General features: G+C 38.6%; 1 protein-coding gene across 13 annotated transcripts in view; it reads right to left on the bottom strand.

The window, feature by feature from the left end:
- The window catches only part of JAK2 (Janus kinase 2), a 92,685-nt gene that overhangs the window by 11,951 nt on the left and 60,918 nt on the right, over nt 1-19,816 (bottom strand). For all 13 annotated transcript variants that reach the window (XR_007891780.1, XM_051642138.1, XM_051642134.1 and 10 more), the window contains 11 exons: nt 18,478-18,664; nt 16,886-17,013; nt 16,246-16,380; nt 12,169-12,256; nt 11,588-11,715; nt 10,768-10,906; nt 9,296-9,447; nt 8,092-8,242; nt 7,282-7,418; nt 6,120-6,309; nt 5,065-5,189 (listed from right to left, as the gene is read on the bottom strand). Coding sequence is in view for 12 of the 13 variants with exons in the window: in XM_051642138.1 (XP_051498098.1) it covers nt 5,065-5,189; nt 6,120-6,309; nt 7,282-7,418; nt 8,092-8,242; nt 9,296-9,447; nt 10,768-10,906; nt 11,588-11,715; nt 12,169-12,256; nt 16,246-16,380; nt 16,886-17,013; nt 18,478-18,664 (1,560 nt within the window). In the remaining variant the exon portion in view is untranslated. The remainder of the gene's footprint in view (nt 1-5,064; nt 5,190-6,119; nt 6,310-7,281; nt 7,419-8,091; nt 8,243-9,295; nt 9,448-10,767; nt 10,907-11,587; nt 11,716-12,168; nt 12,257-16,245; nt 16,381-16,885; nt 17,014-18,477; nt 18,665-19,816) is intronic.

The following is a 19,816-nucleotide window of genomic DNA, read 5'->3' as shown; positions in this document are numbered from 1 at the left end:
ATTCACCAACATAGTTATACTGCCATGGGTTGCCATAACAAAATGTTGGTCTAAAGCCACGTTGTCTTTTGCTGCTGCTGTTGATCACTTCTTATCAGTGCATGTAACTCTTTTTGCAAACAATGAAATGTGGAAGAAGCCAGTGACATTATTAAAAAAGGTGGTGTTGCTTACACAGCAAAAAATGGTGGACAGAAGTTGACACTGCACAATGTCAAGAGATACCTGACTCATACATGAGAGGAAACACAAAGCAAGCTGTCAGTTTCAGTGTTTCACAAGGAAGCATCTCACTCCTTCAACACAACCGAAAATAAATTATGTTAAGAGCATTGTTGAACTCAAGTTTTAAAAATCAAGGCTGTAGTCTTAATGCAAAAATATTTATCGTTTTTTATTTTTTCAGGGAGAAACCTCAGAAACAGTTTGACTCGTCTACCCCTCCTCTCAGACTCTTGTTACCTGCTAGCACCGCCAGGTGGCATCGCTGTTCACACGATTCCAAAACCGCTCAAAAACGCCCTAACTTCACTACCCGCTGATCCACTGCTATCCTGAAAACCATCAAACCTACCTTTTTCATAGTGAGATTCCTGGGTTTCTGTTGAAATGCTATGAATTTTTATTACTACTACAAACCATACTGAAAACAGTCCTCCAGTTTCTCTGAGGATAGTAATTTTTCTATTAGAATAGGAATTTTCTAAGCTAAGAGAGGTCAATCTGAAATCATACAAATTCTAAGTAGTAATCATAATTCTGTGGCACTGCTCTAATGATGGAGTTGAGTTTAATGATGTAATTTCAAATATGTCTATGATTAAAGTTGGGCTCTCCAGCAAGGACTTACAAAGCAGATTAAACATTCAGAGATGAAAAATAAATTAACCTCTTCTCCTATCAGCCAGCACCAATATAAGGTACGGCCAAAGGAGCAAACAAGCCCATCCCAAACATCAGATACAAACTTCCTTGTTTGCCATTCTACTGTCAAGGATTCTTTAAAGCTGAACAGAGAGTCCTACCTGATAAGCTGTACAAATAGCACAAGCTGCACCAGATGACAGCTTCACTAAGATGCATCTCCAGAAACATTGCTACTACCAAATGTCACCTCTGAAAATGCTGCTTTTCACAGTATGAGGTATGCACAGAAAAATATCCTTGAGGTCAGGAAACCTTTCCCAGTACAGCAGCAAGGAACCAAAACACAGCAAACAAGCAAAAACACTCATGTTAACCCTCAGTCATGGGCATGCCTTAATTTCTCTCTCACACATTTGAGAGAAGAGCAGTAAAGCACAGGGAGAAGGATTTTTTCAATCAAAAACCCCAAAATAACAGAGTGACAGAAACACACTGCAGAGAGATGTGAGATGCTGAAAGAGCAAACATTGTAAGAGAAGCAGAAACAGATAAGGAAAATCGGAAATTGTGATCAGCTAAAAGAAGAAGGAAAAGCATTCAGATTCCATTTTTGTCATATTAGGCACTCACTGTGTTTTTAATTGTTTTCAAGTAATGCTGCAGATTAGAGTGAAATCTTGAAGTGATCAATATAACTTCTGCTTTGCAGGTTGCATAGCAACAACAGTGCAAAGCAAGATCTATACACTCTAATTGCTAGACTTTGCTTCCCTTAAAAGCGAAGAAAATACACTTCTTTAAGAAAAAGTCCTATGTGTGGTCTTCCTGTGTTCTGATACTGTGTGTGCCCATGTTTTGTCACAGGAAAGCAGGATGTTTTCCCACTTACGTATCTGCATATCCTAGCTCCTTTCCTCTTGACTGGTGTTTGGTACTTAGGAAGCAGTAACTGAATCCCTATTTTGATTTTTCATCACCATCCTGAAGACCCGAAATACCTCAGTGTTTCATTTATGTAGGTGTATGTACGCACAAAAACCCCCTTTTTCTTTGTACCTTCTGAATACAATTCCCTTCCCAAACTTACCTGCCTTACTTCCACTGCCAAAAACCGCATTTCACTCCTCCCCTATCAGATATTTCTTCTGAGAAACCAGGCTCCTGAGATATGTTGCCACTATTGTTCTCTCAGGCTTTGGATAAGGCCTCAAGACAGATATGCAAGCCTCACAGCTTCTTATGACAGTGAACAGGGCAGGCACCCTTATGACCATTCAGGTAGTAGGCTGAGATGGCCACAGAATAATACAGGTCAGTGGCTACAACCCTTGCACATTCAAAAATTCCTGTTGCATCTTTCCTCTATGAAAGATTCACTGTGACCATCATCCTCTTAGGTGGTGCTGAGCATTAAACTCTCCCAGCTCTCTGCTTGAAGGAAGACTGCTGACTTACCTGCAACAGTAACAGATATCCTGCTGCAGAAAAAATAGAGATAATTCCTATGCCTGATACTGCAGAATGAATTCTTGGTTTGGAAACAAAGATCAGAGGGCTTTTTAACCTTTGTCAAGTGTGTGGTCACATGTTCAATCCTTTTACTCTGTGAAAAGACTGACACTTGCTACAGGCTTGTGAACATTTTCTGTTTTCCAACCTCATTGTTTGCCCATCAAGGAGGTTTTACTGAAGAACACCCACAGAGCCTTGCTTAAGTGAAGCACACAAATAAATAAGATTCAGCTGCTAAAGATAAATGAAGCATTCTTCTGTTCATGGCCCAGCTTCAGTATCTAAAAGGTTTACTGAGTCAGTCTAATTTCAAGCAAGGAAGTATCAAGCTCTGTTCACCATTTGAAAGTCTGAATACCTGGGGAAGATCTCAGCTCTTCCACAGACTCTCCTGCCTCATTCTTATAAGTCATTTTCTGCAGACACAGCAGAAGGAAAATCTTTTGCTTTAAATGCGGTGGGACACTCCTACCAGACATAGTAACATGTATGGGCTACCCTGAAGAATACTCATTATTTTTAAGTAATCTACTTTCCATGTCTTTGATACAGGTATTGGGGATGAAAACATAACAATGCTATGATGCCTTGAAGGTGTAAGGTTGTGTGTTTTATTTTTTCTCTTTTCTCTCCTCACCCCACACCAATTACTTTTTTTTCTTTCCCCAAACTACCAAACACACAACAAAATCCAAACTGTCTGGTAACTAAAGCATAATAACAGGATGAAGATAGGCATAATCTCTCTTTCTAAGGAAACGAGATGTCACAGTTAAGATGATGTAATTACCTCTTTTTCAGAACTTTATGAAGGATGTTCAGTACCAACCACTGAGACTAGCAAATGTTTTGTTACAGCCTGGGGCTCTTGTACACTCTTTATGCTGTCATATTGAAATAACAATCATAGAACCATTTGGGTTGGAAGGGACCTCAAAAAAACATTTAGTTCTAAGCCCCCATCCCACTAGACCAGGGTGCTCAAAGGCCCATTCCACCTGGTCTTGAACACTTGCAGGGATGGGGTAGCCACAACTTTCCTGGGCAACTTGTTCCACTGCCTCACCACCCTCACAGTAAATAATTTCTTCCTAGTACCTAACCTAAATCTACCTTCTTTCTGTTTGAAACCATTCCTCCTCACTACGAGCCTTTGTAAAAAGTTCCTCCTCAGCTTTCCTATAGGCCCCCTTCAGGTACTGCAAGGCTGCTATCAGGAGCCTTCTCTTCTCCAGGCTCAGCAACCCCAGCTCTCTCAGCCTGTCTTCATAGTAGAAGGTACTTAAGTGCCTAGAACATCTTCGTAGCCCTTCTGTGGACCGTCTCCAGCAGGTCCATATCTTTCCAGTGCTGAGGGCTCCAAAGCTGTAGGCAGTATTTCAGGTGTGGTCTCACAAGAGTGGAGGGGGAGAATCAACTCCCTTGCCATCATTTTCACAGGAGGGCTGCTCTCAATCCATTCTCTGCCCAGCCTGGATTTCTGCTGACACACGTCCACGACATTGTACTTGGCCTCGCTGAACTTCATATGGGGCCCAACTCTCCAGCCTGTCAGGGTATCTCTGCATGGCACCCCTTCCCTCCAGAGTGTCAACCAAACCACACAGCTTGGTGTTATCAGCAGACTTGGGAGGGTGCACTTCATCCCACCATCTGTGTTGCAGACACAGGTGTTAAACAGCCCCAGCCCCAGTTCTGACCCCTGAGGGACTCCACTGAACACTGGTCTCCACTTGGACATTGAGCCATTGACCACACCTCTTCTGAGTGTGACCATCCAGCCAATTCCTTATACACCGAGGGGTCCACCCATCATATGCATCTCTTTCCAATTTAGAGACCAGGATGTCGTGTGGGACAGGGACAAATGCTTTGCACAAGTCCAGGCAGGTGACATCAGTTGCTCTCCTGACCCCTACCTGCTTGGACAACCTCTTTTTACTCCTCCCAGACTGCCTGTCCTTGCTTCCACCCTTTGTAGACTTGATTTTTACATCTAACTGTGTCCAGGAGCTCCTTCTTCATCCATGCAGGTCTCCTGGAATTCTCATTTGCCTTCCTCTCTGTTGGGCTGCATTGCTCCTGGGCTTGGAGGAGTGGATCCTTGAATATTGACCAGCTCTCCTGGGCTCCTCTCCCCTCCAGGGCTTTATTCCATGGTATCCCACCAAGCAGATCTCTGAAGCAGCTGAAATCTGCTTTCTTCAAGTCAGGTACCTTTGCTCTTTCTGTTAAACAAGCTAATATTGTTCCTAATTTAAAGTAAATTTATTTAAAATGTACAAACTGTTACAATGGTTTTAGAGTTGAATGATCAAGTTCTGAAAAATCAGTTATAGTTCGTTATTAACAGTTTGCCTGTGTGAGTATTTTACTTCAGAAAGGAGAAAAGGGCTTTTAATTTTTCTTATTTAAATATAAACTACACAAGTGAACAAAAATAACTGGAGTATATTCTACCTCAGCAGATCAGCTAGTCTCAGCATCCTCTATTAAGATACTCAGAAGTTTGTCCAGTTCTTGAGTAAATGACTATGTCCTGATACTGTTTTTAGATTTATGTGGTAGTAGCAACCCAAAAGCATTGCAAAATATACACCGAGACACCCTATGATGGCTGTTGAGATAAATGAGATCAGAGACAAAAAATTGTTGAAAACTATTAATCATCTGAAACTTCCTTACCTTACATATCTGAGATGCATACAGCAAAAGCTTCTTGTGGTCCAGCCTCTCCTTGTGTTTCTGCAGATAATCTCGTAAACTTCCATATGGCAAATATTCCATAATCAATCTTAGATTCCTACGACCTTTTACAACAATAAAAAAAATGCACTGAATTTTTCTAGTCATTTTCCAATTATAAGTTTTTCAAATACAAATTTCTACAAATGTCTGTGAATAAACAAACAGAAAATAGCCCTAATAGAAAAAGCCCGATTTATTGTATGAACATCACTCATGCAATTTTTCATATACCAGTTAATTGCATTTGTCCAGGAAACACCATTTATTTAAACAAAACAGTAATGTGGATATGCTTGATATGCAGAGTATGACTAAAGAAGATCAGCTCATTGGTACTTTAGCTACTCTTGTTAAAGCAAAGCAAAAGTGCCACATATGTATATATGGCTTATGTAATTCCTCCTCATGGCTTAGACGAAACTCAAAATGGCAAGTGACATTTATTGGTCAGCAATTTTACCCTCTTTAAAAACTGATTTTGAACCCAACATTCTTTTTACACCAAGATCCTGGGCAGAACCCATGCTTTCATTCATTAGCTTTAATAGCACCACCAATTCACTCAAATACATCAATATCTGAAATTTCTTCCTGTGTAGCCTTTTACTGAATAGGCTGTACAAGAATTGGTAATATCCACTCTGAGGCATTACATTGAGCCAAAGACAACAAGAGTTACAAAATGGCTGCATTTTTCTACTTAACCTTATATTCTTTTCTAGGAAGACTTTTATTCTTTAAGCTCAATAAACTTGCTAACTAGTCAAGATGGTACTTTCTCTAAGTAATTCAAATTATACAATGAGCTGACTGAATAAAACATCCACATTGTACTGAGTAGTAGTTTATGAGAGATATTATTTCCTGTGGTTTGTACTCTCTAGGTTCTGGTCAAGTTAGGATAACTCAGTGATTTCCACAAACACCTCTCTGTGTTTCTCAGAATGTGTACTTAAATAAACACCAGAAGGTGTATCCAATATAGCACATACCTGCGCTGTAGCATACTCCTTTGTATTTAACAATGTTATCATGCTGCAGAGATTTAAGTATTTCAATTTCTCTTTCAAAATCCCTAAGGTGCTCTTCTGTGCTATGTTGCAGCTTTTTCACAGCCACCACCTCCCCAGTATTATCTTGCAGGGGGTCATACCGGCACATCTCAACACTGCCAAAATTTCCCTAGATCACAAATGGAAATAATCAAATTAAAAAGAAGTACACATTATTGTCTCAGTGCTTGTTCGTACTGCTTTAGTACTCACTGTATTAGCATTACAGTGACCACAAATACATGAATGCCACAAAACCTCCCTGACAAAAAAGGACAGAAAAGGTAACAACAGTTCTATAAGGAAGCAAATTGGACGAGAGTAAAAGAGGACAAAGAGAGGGGGTAATGTCTATTCATTTTGTTCCCCTTCACAAATGTCCTCTTGCACTTCCAAACTGTCAGCTGGGATACTCCTTTTCCTCCACTTGTAAAAACCCCTACGTTCAGGTTTCTCTTGGTTCTTAATTGTCCTCTATTTCTTGGTGGTACTTCCCCTGCTTGTTTCAATGTTCAGCCGCCTTCTCTTTCTCTGTTTGCATTTTCCTTATCTTCTTTTATGCAGTCATCACCCACCACTCTGTTCCTCTTCCTATGCTATGCTATCATTTATGGTCTACAAACTACTATCTGCCAGCAGTACTTCTGCTACTTGGCTTTCAGGTTTGCTTTCACTAGTACTTGGAATCAAAGGAACATCCAGCAATCATGAAACAGCATGGAGTGCATATTCAGACTTCTCAGAGTATGTATGCACAGAAAAACCCAACCTCACTAGTTCTATGTGACACTGTTCTGGAGTGTTTTAAAATGAACACCAAGTATAAAAACAACTCCAAACCTATGTCACATGCGGTTCTGCATCCCTTAAGATTTTAGCCTTTTGGTGTGTTTGGATTAATTGAAGAGGACAGCTAGCTTTCTTCACATGATACTGTGAAACAAATAAAAGATCTAGAAGGTACTGCATTATTGTGGTCAGATATGACTGAAATTATTAAGTTCCATAACAGAAGTTTCAATGTATGTGTATGGGGTCATTGAAAGATAAGTTAAAACAACTGTTCTTTTGTAGGCAATCAGAGAATTTCAAAACATCCTACCTTGCCAAGTTGCTGTAAAAACTTCAGATGCCTTTCTTCAAATTGTGTTGGGTCCCGATCTTCAAAAGCACCTGAAAATCCAAGTGCCCCAATTCTCATATTTGGCAACATATCACTTTCTGTCAGTAGTTCATAATCTGAAAGGCAGGAGGAAGAAGGAAAGAGAGAAAGGGAAAAGGAGGCACAGAGCAGGCAATAGGAGAACAAAGAAACTTGTTACAATCGTGGCATGTTCTACCTTTGCTTGGCATACACCAAGCTCCACAGAATATAAACAACCATCTTAAATTCTATATGGTAATCTGCAGTCAAAGGCAAGGAGGTATCAAAAAAAAAAGCTAAATGTCTTGACTCAGAGCGAGTCTTGCTTTAGCTTCCCAACTTCCTTTCTGCAGTCCTATTCTACATCAAATTCAGTAACTATTGTGCAACAACTCCACTACTACAGAGGGGAGAAACATAAACTGCGCAAGGACTTGTTTAAAAGCAGGTATCTTCCACTTGGAAAAAAGACAGGTATATATTTTATTGAGAGTAAAAAGAAAAATGTAATTTACTGTGTCAAAGAGTTTTGGGACATTAATCAAACCAGACAATTGCCCTGAACAATAATGTTAACTTTTAATGTATCCTCTTTTAGAACTAACTGAAAAGCAGCAACATAGCACCCGTAGGAACTTAGGTTTCTGGGTCAGCTTTGGAAAGTGGTTTTGAGTCAACACATCGTAAAGGAAGGCACCATACAAAAGTGACCCAAGAGGAATCAGAGTTCTTTTTGTGTAGTGTGTTCATGTTGTATCAGAAGCTCACCTGGAGTGAACAGACTATTCAAGTCACGTATAATTGCTCTAAATGAGGGCCTGAAATCTGGCTCATAATCCATACAGTTGTTTATAAGGTTTGCTAGTTCTGTCCAGTTGGGGGCAGGAAGCTGGTGCCTGTCTTCATAAAACTGTAGTTTCTGGAATGAAATAGATAAAAGCCATTTTAATATATAACCAAGAGGAGTTGCAGATGCCTTAAGATTCTCACCAGAGCAGCTAAAATATACAGCTCTCGATCTACACTTGTTATCCCACTGAATGTACACCTGACCAATTTGTGCCAAAAGCCAAGGCTGACAATGCAGCAAGACTGGTATAATCTAGAGTAATCAGTTCAGAAATTTTCTGTCAGTTACGGCGGAACATAAAAAAACAGAGAAAGATAATGGGAAAGAAGGTGTCTTCTTTGTTGGTAAGTTCACAAAACCTCAACTGGATCAGTCCATCAGAAAATTCTGTCCACCTGTGAGCAACTCCAGTTGTGCAAAGCTTTATTATTATGAAAAAATATGAATTAGTATGAAGACAGAGGTAATTTTTTAAATACATAGGTATCTATAACCTAGGTGTAAGTAGACCTTGGAGCTGATAGTGAGAGCTGATTACAACGTCTGAGAATTCAGATTGGGCTTTGCGGGAAGGCAAGAGTCCATTTACACAAACAATACTACAAATATTTTTGTAGTGTACTAAGGGAAATAATTTTTTTGCTTCCAACTAAGGAGACAAATACAGAAGAAACAGTATTTCTATGGAATGTGCTTCCCCTCCACCCTTGCCCCTAGCTGAGACTACGTTCGTTTTTTTGGTTTAGCCAAAATAGTAGAATTTTCTGCAATACACAAAGTCTTAACGTATGTAAGGTGTTTGGTTGCTAGATTAATGACAATTTAAAACCATGTACATTTTTAGGAATACTTTTTTAAAAAAAGTGAACACTGTTGGAACAAAGCAAGAGAAAAGAACAAGATAAGACAATGCTGCACTTTGTCTCTGTAAAAATCAAAACAAGCAACATAAAAATAAACTTCAAATCTTCACTTCTGATCATTCTCTACCAATTAAAGTGTCCTTTCTCTACAGTGGCCATGGGCCACACTGCTTTACAACCTGATAGGGTTACAACAGCAGGTACTTCAAATTAGACATGTCCAAAGAATTGTTATGATTGCAGACTCAATAATACTTACTCTTGAAGAATCCAGTGCACTCAGAGGTTTGTCTCCTCCACTACAGATTTCCCACAAAGTAGTACCAAAACTCCATTTATCTGTGGCCAGGCTTAATTGTTTGGGATTTTCAATACATTCAGGTGGAACCCATGGTATTCGCTCAAGAAGAACTGTGCAATCACGCAAAGGAAACATCAGGTTAAGATTAATACAAAACAAGATCATTCTATAAAATACTTGATTTACTAAAAATAACTTTCCCATACGCAGCTGTTTCATTCAGTAATGTCCTTTTAGTACCTTTCCAAGTTCTTCTTCCTGCCTTAAAAAAAAAAAGCTACAGAATATGTAAAAAAATAATATTTATGAATCAGAGTGGAGGACCATTAGTGTTATTGTAAAATAAGCCCAATGTTACAAAACTGCCTTAACACCCATTCAACATTGTATTTTCACTCTGACTTCTGTACTTCCCCCAATGTTATAAAGATTTAGCAGCTACCACAAAGGAACTAGATGGCGAAGAGTAAAAAGTAGTTTGCTAGTGGTTGGCACATTATAGAACAGTAAAAGACGCCACAAGGATTTTCATATTACTCAATTTTTAATCTTCTCATATTGATTGTAGTAACAACTTAAAAGATTATATTGGACTAATGTAGATTTAAAGCTCCTTAAAATGAGATCTCATAAGATTCATGCAGGCTTCTCATTTAGAAAGGGAGAATTTAAACAGTTCATTGGAAAATAATGACACTGTATCGCTTATAATCTCTTAGAAGCATTAATTCTTTTGATATGTATAAAATTACCCAGTTTAAAGTGTGTCCATTTTTCCAAACTTATAAAAAAGACTAGATAAAGAATAGTGAGGTTACTTCAGCTTCATTAGTGTAACAATCTTGCATGTACTTTTAGTTTATTTTCATGTAATTAATTGTGCTGTCTATAAAGCATTAGAACAGCCTCAATTGCAGATGATAATACAGTATTTTTAGCATCATCAAGTGGCTTCAGGAACTCACCAAGAAATGCACTGAAGATGATTTTCAACTACCAGGCAGCATTTTTAAAAGAGCATTCACTTTCAGTTCTGAAAGCTATAACAACCAATTTAATCTTCATCACTAATAGGATACTAAGTCCAGCAGCTACTTGCCAACACAACTTACTTACTCACAGTACATTACAGCATCCTAAAAGTACTACCAGTGAAAAAAAAAAACAACAAAGCTGAAAATGAGAAAAGCAGGGCAAAAAACTTCACATAATGGAAAACTGGGGCTGTACTTTCTGTAGCTGATAAAGAAGATATTTGCTGATAAAGAAACTCAAAACTGCTGACTAGGACTGCAGAGATTATTTTGAAGTGATAGATGATGGAACTTAGTATAACAGAAGTACCTTAGGTGGCAGTCAGGAAAAAAAAACAACCTCAACTTATTTTTCAGGTCAGAAGCATTAAGCAAGAAAGCTCACATAAGACTTACTATCTCTTGGTAAAACTGTAATACTGATGCCAGGATCACTTAGTTTTATAAATGGAAGGTTTCCAGACTTCCTGTCTTCCTCTCTGATAAGCAAAATGTTTTTTGCGCAGACATTCCCATGAACAAGGCCTTTATCCTCCTGTGAACAGAAATACATCTTCGATATACTGACAAAAAAATCTTACAGTTGAAGAGGCATTTTAAATCCATTTCTTTACAGCATGAGGAAAACATCAAAGAAAATAATGATCATAGATTAAATTGCTAAAATCTTAGACATTTCATCAGTTCCCTCAGAGTCATAGTTTCCAGCCAATTTTCATTAGCTACCTAAAGTTTCAAGTTTAAAACTATTTGATGTACATTAACGTGGAAGAATACTGAACCATCAGTACGACATGTAAAATGAATACAAGAACATTTAAATTCTGTTAAGGGGAAGCTTAATCTAATTAATTTAATCATATATACTTTCTTGAATAATGGGCTTTATGTTGAAGTAAAGAGTGTAAGGTTGTGACCTAATGCACAAAAAGAAGACACTAGCAGTTTCAACAGCACAATGTTTTTTTTTCTGGAAATGAGTTTTTATTTCACACTAAAACACAAAGCATGAAAAAAGAATGGGAAATTCAATAACACTTTGTGCAAAATACAAAGGTCTGTCCTTGGCTGTCCACTGTCTGGTATATGCCAAGCTTATTTTCAAATACCGTCCTGAGTTTTAAGTGGTAAGGAAACAATAGCTCAGGCATTCTACATGTATTAGCTGAAACACTTTAATTCAGCTGTTAAGAAAAATGAAGAACAAACTACTTACCAGGAAATGCATGGCTAATGCCAACTGTTTGGCTACTTCCAGCTTCCACAAGATATTGATAACATTTTTGTTCTTTTTCAGGTATGTGTCCAAGGATCCAAATTTTACATATTCTTGTACAAGGATATCTGATTTAAAATGGTAAAAAGAGTAACAATTTAAACCAACAGTAAATAGTGTAATTTCAGGACAGATTCATTACTGTAGTACTATGCTTCTTTTTTTGATACCTTGTTGTTGAACTACCTATAAATTTAAAGCATTGTCACAAATACCTTATGCTATTTATACTTCTTCAAAGTGTGGAAGTTCATTTCTTTTCAGACATGACTGAGCAAATTAGAGGTTACTGTTCACACTGGCTGTATATACATAATTTTTTCATTTTCTTTGTTACCACAGTATTAACTAGATTTCAAACACCAAAACCAATACTACTGCAAGGTGAACATGTATTGGCTGTCCAGCTGGTGTGATAGGTTGGTTTGCATTTTTTTCCCCTACTTTTACTGACAAGCAATGATAAATTCTAATGGCAGCTGTACAAAATTACTACAAAAAGATAATTAATTTGTACTTACTCTCCTCTCCACATACGCAGACTCCATAATTTAACACCAAATGTTTGTAAGAAAGCTGGCTCATCATACTTGCTGCCTCAAAGAAGGACTTTGACGAATGAGAGAGTAAGAGAGAGAATTAGTATCAGTGACAACAAAACCCCAAAACATTACATGATTTCTAATCAATTTATTAAAACAATGTGCATTTAAAACAACATTTCAGATTCCAACTCATTGCAAAGACCCTATGTAACATATTTTATATTGTTTGTGGTTATTTTAGGCTTTAGGGTTTTTTAAAAAAATAACTGATAATGCACATTCCAGAGGTTTGCAATCTCTTTTTCTGCAGACAGGTGGATGTCCACATTTTAAAAAGAATGTTTCTTCAACGTCAGTTTACTAAAAAAAGTAAGCAACAAATTCATGACACACTATTCAGTTTCCAATTCATTCTTTCATAATGCATACTTGGTTTCCAATTTATTACTGCATAGCAGATTAATAAAGACAAGAAGTATTGTATCACTCATCCACTACTGTGAGACCTTACCTAACCTTGTCAGGAAGCCTTCAGATGCTTCTGTTTCTTTAGTAGTATTTTATTTTCTTCAGTGGCATCTCCAACTACACTTGTTTGTGTGCTGATTATTCAGCCAAAAAAACAGGTCAAAACAGTGTCACAGCCAGGCCTTTAGCTGCTTAGACCATGGTCTAAGATGGGTGAGCATCTTTAGCCATAAGATTGCAAATCTAGTAAAGATGGCTTTAAACTAGCATTGCCAGAGGAAGGGATCCTCAATCTATCCCATGGCCACCACTTTGAAGCCAGTGCCTGTAATAGATGCCCTAGGTCAGGAAAAGGATCACAGGACAGCAGAACACCTGAAATGCAGGAGACTGTAATCCCAGCCAGCAAGATGGCTTCAATGGAGGAGGAACTCAGATGTCTCTATGCAAATGTACATACAACAAGGAACAAACAAGAGAAGACAGAAACACGCACATGCCTCCAGGTCTATGATGTTATTGGTGTTACTGAGATGTGGTGGGATGGCTCTTAGGTCTGGAGTGTGGGCATCGGTAGGTACAAGCTCTTCAGAAGGACGGGCAGGGGAGAACATCAATCAACAACTGGGGTGCATAAAGCACTGCCTGAGGACGGGTAAGGAGCTGATCAAGAGCTTACGGGTCAGGGTCAAAGAAAATTCAGAGGCAGGTGATATCACACTGGGGGTCTGATACAGGCCACTTGACCAGGAAGACAGAGCAGATGAGGCCCTTCATAAGACAGATAGGAGTAGCCTCACATTCATAAGCCCTGGCCCTCAGGGGGGACTTCAACCACCTCAACATCTGTTGGAGGGACAACATAGCAGGGCATCAACAATCCAGGAAGTTCCTGGAATATACTGACAATTTCCTTTTCCAACTGGTAGAGGAACCAATGACAAAAGGAGCTATGCTGGATCTTGTTTGCACCAAAAAAAAGGGGGCTGGTGAGTAACATGAAGCTCAAGGGCAGCATTGGCAGCAGTGACCATGAAGCAGTGAAGTTCAGGATCCTTGGAGCAATAAGAAGGATGCAAAGCAAGCTCACTACCCTGAACATCAGGAGAGCAGACTTTGGCCTCTTCAGGGATCTGCTTGGTGGGATACCATGGAATAAAGCCCTGGAGGGGAGAGGAGCCCAGGAGAGCTGGTCAATATTCAAGGATCCACTCCTCCAAGCCCAGGAGCAATGCAGCCCAACAGAGAGGAAGGCAAATGAGAATTCCAGGAGACCTGCATGGATGAAGAAGGAGCTCCTGGACACAGTTAGATGTAAAAATCAAGTCTACAAAGGGTGGAAGCAAGGACAGGCAGTCTGGGAGGAGTAAAAAGAGGTTGTCCAAGCAGGTAGGGGTCAGGAGAGCAACTGATGTCACCTGCCTGGACTTGTGCAAAGCATTTGTCCCTGTCCCACACGACATCCTGGTCTCTAAATTGGAAAGAGATGCATATGATGGGTGGACCCCTCGGTGTATAAGGAATTGGCTGGATGGTCACACTCAGAAGAGGTGTGGTCAATGGCTCAATGTCCAAGTGGAGACCAGTGTTCAGTGGAGTCCCTCAGGGGTCAGAACTGGGGCTGGGGCTGTTTAACACCTGTGTCTGCAACACAGATGGTGGGATGAAGTGCACCCTCCCAAGTCTGCTGATAACACCAAGCTGTGTGGTTTGGTTGACACTCTGGAGGGAAGGGATGCCATGCAGAGATACCCTGACAGGCTGGAGAGGTGGGCCCCATATGAAGTTCAATGAGGCCAAGTGCAACGTTGAGGACACGTGTCAGGGCAATCCCAAACACAAATCCAGGCTGGGCAGAGAATGGATTGAAAGCAGCCCTGAGTACAGGGACTTGAGGGTGTTTATTGATGAGAAGCTCAGAATGCGCTGGCAATGTGCACTTGCAGCCCAGGAAGGCAACTGTGTGCTGGGCTGCATCAAAAGAAATGTGGCAAGCAGGTCAAGGGAGGTGATTCTGCCCCTCTACTTGGCTCTCATGAGACCCCACCTGGAGTACGGTGTCCAGTTCTGGAGCCCGCCCCCCACAAGAAGGATGTAGATGTGCTGAAGCAAAGCCAGAGGAGGGCCACAAAGTTGTCAGAGGGCTGGAGAACCTCTCCTGTGAAGACAGACTGAGAAAGCTGGGGTTATTCAGCTCTGGGCAGACTTTATAGTGGCTTTCCAGTACCTGAAGGAGGCCTACAGGAAAGTTGTGGAGGAACTGTTTTGAGGTCTGGTAGTGATAGGACAAAAAGTAATTGGCTTTAAACTGGATAAAGGGAGATTTAGGCTAGACGTTAGGAAGAAATTCTTTTCTGTGAGGGTGGCGACACGCTGGAGCAGGTTGCCCAGAGAAGCTGTGGCTGCCACATCCCTGGAAGTGCTCGAGGCCAGGTTGGATGTGGATTTGACCAACCTGAGCTAGTGGGAGGTGTCCCTGCCCATGGCAGGTTGAATGATGGAACTAAATGATCTTTAAGGTCCTTTCTAACCCAAACCATACTGTGATTTTTATGATGACACTGCGAAAACTATCACATTTTCCTTCAGGTGACTACACTTGTGTTTCTGTATTCTTAATCCTTTGAACAACTGATTTTCACTTAACTTTAGAATGCAAGTATATTACCTAGCTAATTAAAATTAAAATTATGGGTTATAGTTTCTTTATAATTTTCAACTGTCCAAAGTGCATGCCTACATTGCTTATGAATATTGACTATCCAAAATGTCTTCTCCTTTTTCGCTTACACTTGCATGCAGATTTGTCTTATGTGAAAAGTTCATTATACTATGGACTGATTTATCTTGGCTTGCTGTAAATACAGTTAGATTAATTAGGAACTTGATACAATTATATAATCAATTGAACAATAAACAGTCATATAAAGTTACATTAATTCATTAAACACTACCACATCTTGTTAAATTCTTTAAAATTAAATTCTCACACACAATTTTGGGGTCAATTACCAATGTATTCATTTCTGCAAAAAGGCATTTCAGGTTTGCTCACAGCTTCATTCAAACAATAAAATACCTAAATGAATATTGATGATTATACATATGGAAAGTGTTTCTCATACAGAAATACTTCTGATTTTTTATGACTTGATGTGAAAGGTGGATTTTATTGGAGAATCAATACAACTCCAAACCACTGAAGATAGTCTACCAAAAGAGTAATTTTCTATAAATATTGGCCTCTCATCTGTCAATAACTAATTTACTGGTAAAGGCAATTCTGTGGCCATACCACTTCTCCTGCGGTACTTTTACAACACAAAGCAGCTTTTCTCCCACTCTCAGTGGGTAGCTCTGAATTCTCTGACGGATGGTGGAGAGAGAGGAAATAAAGGGCTTCCCACATGGGGGAATTACTTCCCAAAGCAAGTCTCAAATCTATCCTCCCAGTGTCACAAGGCCAAGCATGAGCTTAGTTCAGCATATCACCCTCTACCATGTAATAAAGTTGCTTACTATATGAAAAGTAATGCTCAACATAACATGGACAATCATTATACAGCAGTCAACAATCACACCAACCTCAGAGTAGTTTCTATGCACTTTATCCAGCACCTTCAAAAGAACTTCAGTTTGATGAAGTTGGCCATAGTCTCCCACTTCTTTCCTTACACCTTTGAAAATCTTAGTAAATGTGCCCTGTCCAAGACTCTCCTCCTAAAAAACAAGCAGGATACAGATGGAGAAAAAAACCCAGAAATTTCTTCCTGTTTTGCAAAAGATCTCCTTAACAACCACCTTAAGTAACACATATGGTAATCTTTACAGCTAGCACACCTCTAGAGTCAGACTGCAACTGTATCAGGAACAGCTTAAATCTTTGCTTATTTTTTATTGACTCCTCAAGTACCTCAGAAAATAACTCGCTGCAAGAAGCAGAGGAAGAAATTTCTGTTATTAAGACGTATTTTGATATCCCTAGGAGTAAAGAAAAGAAACACTATTGCAGTCAAAAGGACACATTAAATAAAACAAAATAAAACCAAAATTATTTGAATTAAAGGTAAATTAAAAAAAAAAATAAAATTCTCTCCCACCTCTAAATAAAGATTACAGAAAAATCTCCTAGATCAGGTAAGGCTCTTTTAAACATATACTGAGCTTTTAAAAACTTAGTATTAAACCAACCATCTGCAGTGCAAGAAGCAACTAACTGACTTACAAATATCAAGTCCTCATTCCGGATTTTATGAAAGACCATCTGATTGACATTATTGTGTCTCTGTAGCGTAGGTGATGAAGGTACATCAGAAACACTATTGCTTCTGAAGACTAGGAGATTTGATTTATCTGGGAGAAGAAATAGGAAGAGAAAGAGAGGAAGAGAAAAAGAAATAAAATTTGTAAAATATAAAACTAAACCAATATTATCTCAGAAGGATTACTAATGATAAGCTGTTAATCCAACAAAAAGAAGATATCACATTGAGATAAGGTTATTAAAAAAGCCACACAATATTTCATTAAACAAATTCAAAGTCTGATTTTTTTCCAATGAGCAAAAATGTTTTGGTTCACTCAGCTATTCTAAGTTTCTTAAATGCTCCTACTTTTAACAAACATTCTGAAAATATTTCTGCCTCCTTTCACATTTTATTTGGGGTAAAAATCAGGAATGGAAGAAGAGGGTGCAAGTCACCTTCTCTTATATTATGAAGTTATTATGTTAAAGAACTACGTATCTTTTGGATGCCTAGGGCTTTTATGCATTTTTGCTCCAGCAGCACTTCAGCGATCCTTTAGTGATCCTTGCCTTCCTTTTACCACAGTAATTATTCAAGTGATTTTGAAAAAAGGCTCTCCACAAAGCAAAGCAGGTCTGTTAGTAAAATTAAAGCTGACAGGTACATGTTTGTAGGTATATGCATGCAAGATGTGTGATTAATTTTTTTCAATAATTTATAATTCTGGTGCATATACATTTTCTGTTTCAATGGAAATAAGGTTACAAAATTATTCTCTGCAAGGTGCACAGGCATTTACTTTTCAAATCTTCTCCAAGCTTTTGAATCCATTGGCTAATTTGAATCAAATTTGAGAGAGATCAAAGTGGTATTAAATATTCTGTTATCTCAAGTTTTTGGTTAAGTAGTGACTTTATGAGACAATTACTTACATCAACTATAAGAAGCAGTACTACTTATAATAATCAAAAAGGACAGATTTTATTATAATTCATAAAGGAGGTATTTGTTACGAGTTTGAAAGCTAGACAAAACCTTTCATGTAAACTCAAGAAAAATCCATTCCTCAGGCAGAAGCTCTATTCCCTGTGCGTATTTATGTGTTAAAAAGAAGTTTAAATCACACTGCCAGCTTGGCATAATTCAGCTGAGATGTCAACAATGAAAGAATTTCACTGGCATTGGTTGGTTCCACTGCTTATGCAAATACCCTCAGTGAGAAATGACAGATACATTTAGTAGCTCTTTCTGTCACAAGACATGAAAACACTTGATTGAAGAAGAAATGCAGCTGCATACAATCACTACAACTAAGAAATCAGTTTTGCTTCTAATCATGAAACTGACTACCATTATTCCTTCTGGAAGAGACCACTGTGTAACACAGTAAAATTTGGCAGACACCAGGACTGAAAACTATGATCAAAAAGATGAACAATTAGGTCAGTGACATTTAAAAAAACTCACAGAAACATATCTATCTACCTGAGAGTCATTTACTATTAACTTATTTTCAAGTCTTCAATGTCAAAGTTGGAAACCCGTCTGCTTAGAAATAATCTTATCTTACCTTTTGGTTTTGGAGGACAGCATTTGATGAACTGGAAAATTATGCTGTCTGAACGGACAGTTTCTGTCTGGTAACAGGTCAAGAGATCCTTAAGATTACTGAAACTTCTCTTGGTTCCACTAAGATTATATTCTCCATTTTCATTCTTCGTAATTAGGCAGTGCTTATAATCAGTTGCATTCTCACGCTGCAGATATTTTTTCCATTGAAAATAAAAATAAAGCCTATTTAAATGTTTGGCACTCAACTAATTAAAGAAAGAATGCTTCAGCAAAATGCTATCATAATTTGATATTTTTTCTCACTGTGTAATATTGATTCTGAGAAGACGTGATTCTACTCCCAACACTGGAATTAGCAGGTTAATGCTAAGAAAAACAAATGTTTTGAAATGGGCAAAGATAAAACCGCGAAAACAGATAATGCATGCAAATAAAAATCCTCCAGAGCTAGTAATGGAAGTTTCCTCATCCTCACATGAACTAATATAAAAAAAATTGTTGGAAGCAATAACTGAAATATTCAGACTCGTGTTCTTTTGGCAGGCATCTGGAAATCTCAGCTGTATTTCTTTTTTTTGTTGTCTACAGTACAGTTCTGAGCAGTTAAGTTCCTAGCACAGATTTTCAATATGAACTGAATTATTTTTACAATCAAAGACTCCATTAAACATTTTTAAACAAGAGAAGCTCTTAATAGTGCTTTCACGGTCCTTCATGTCAACACTGTGGAATATGTTCCAATGAATTTTGAACCTCAAAAGCCTTCTAACAGCTTGCCCAGAAAGACCCAAAACAAGTTAAAAAAATACAGTGTGGCTAGGTCACTCTATGGTACCCTTAACTTACATGCTTGACTCTCTAAGCTTGCTTGAGGGGTCTGACCTCAGTATAAAAAATTCCCTTTCAAATGCACGTCACTGGCTGGACATTTTTTGTGAAACATCTTAAAATGGCCACTTAATTCTCTATCAACATTATATTGTCATTTTCAGAGAAAAGCACATCTCTAACAGTATTTAGAGGACTTGCTAGCTTGCTGCAAAACAGAAGGAAACCCCATGTATTATTTTCCCTAGTTAAAACACCAAAGATATCTCTGTTAATATAATTAAAGAGAAGCCCATCCTTAGAACAAGATCATGCACTTATGTAACAGCAGTATTAAAGTACTGTATTATTACTAACTGCAGGCTCACAGAGGAGAGGTACATCTGGTTCTGTAGCTGCATGAGAACTACAGGATTTCAAGGGTGGCTTCCACTACAGCTAGCACTAAATATTCAGCAAATCTGTTTTGATGTAGCAGCTGCCAGATAATTTGATTGGCCCTGCACTCT

This window comes from Apus apus, chromosome Z (genome assembly GCF_020740795.1).
Source record: "Apus apus isolate bApuApu2 chromosome Z, bApuApu2.pri.cur, whole genome shotgun sequence".
Classification (NCBI taxonomy): Eukaryota; Metazoa; Chordata; class Aves; order Apodiformes; family Apodidae; genus Apus; species Apus apus.
This window is presented reverse-complemented; position numbering and strand designations above follow the sequence as displayed.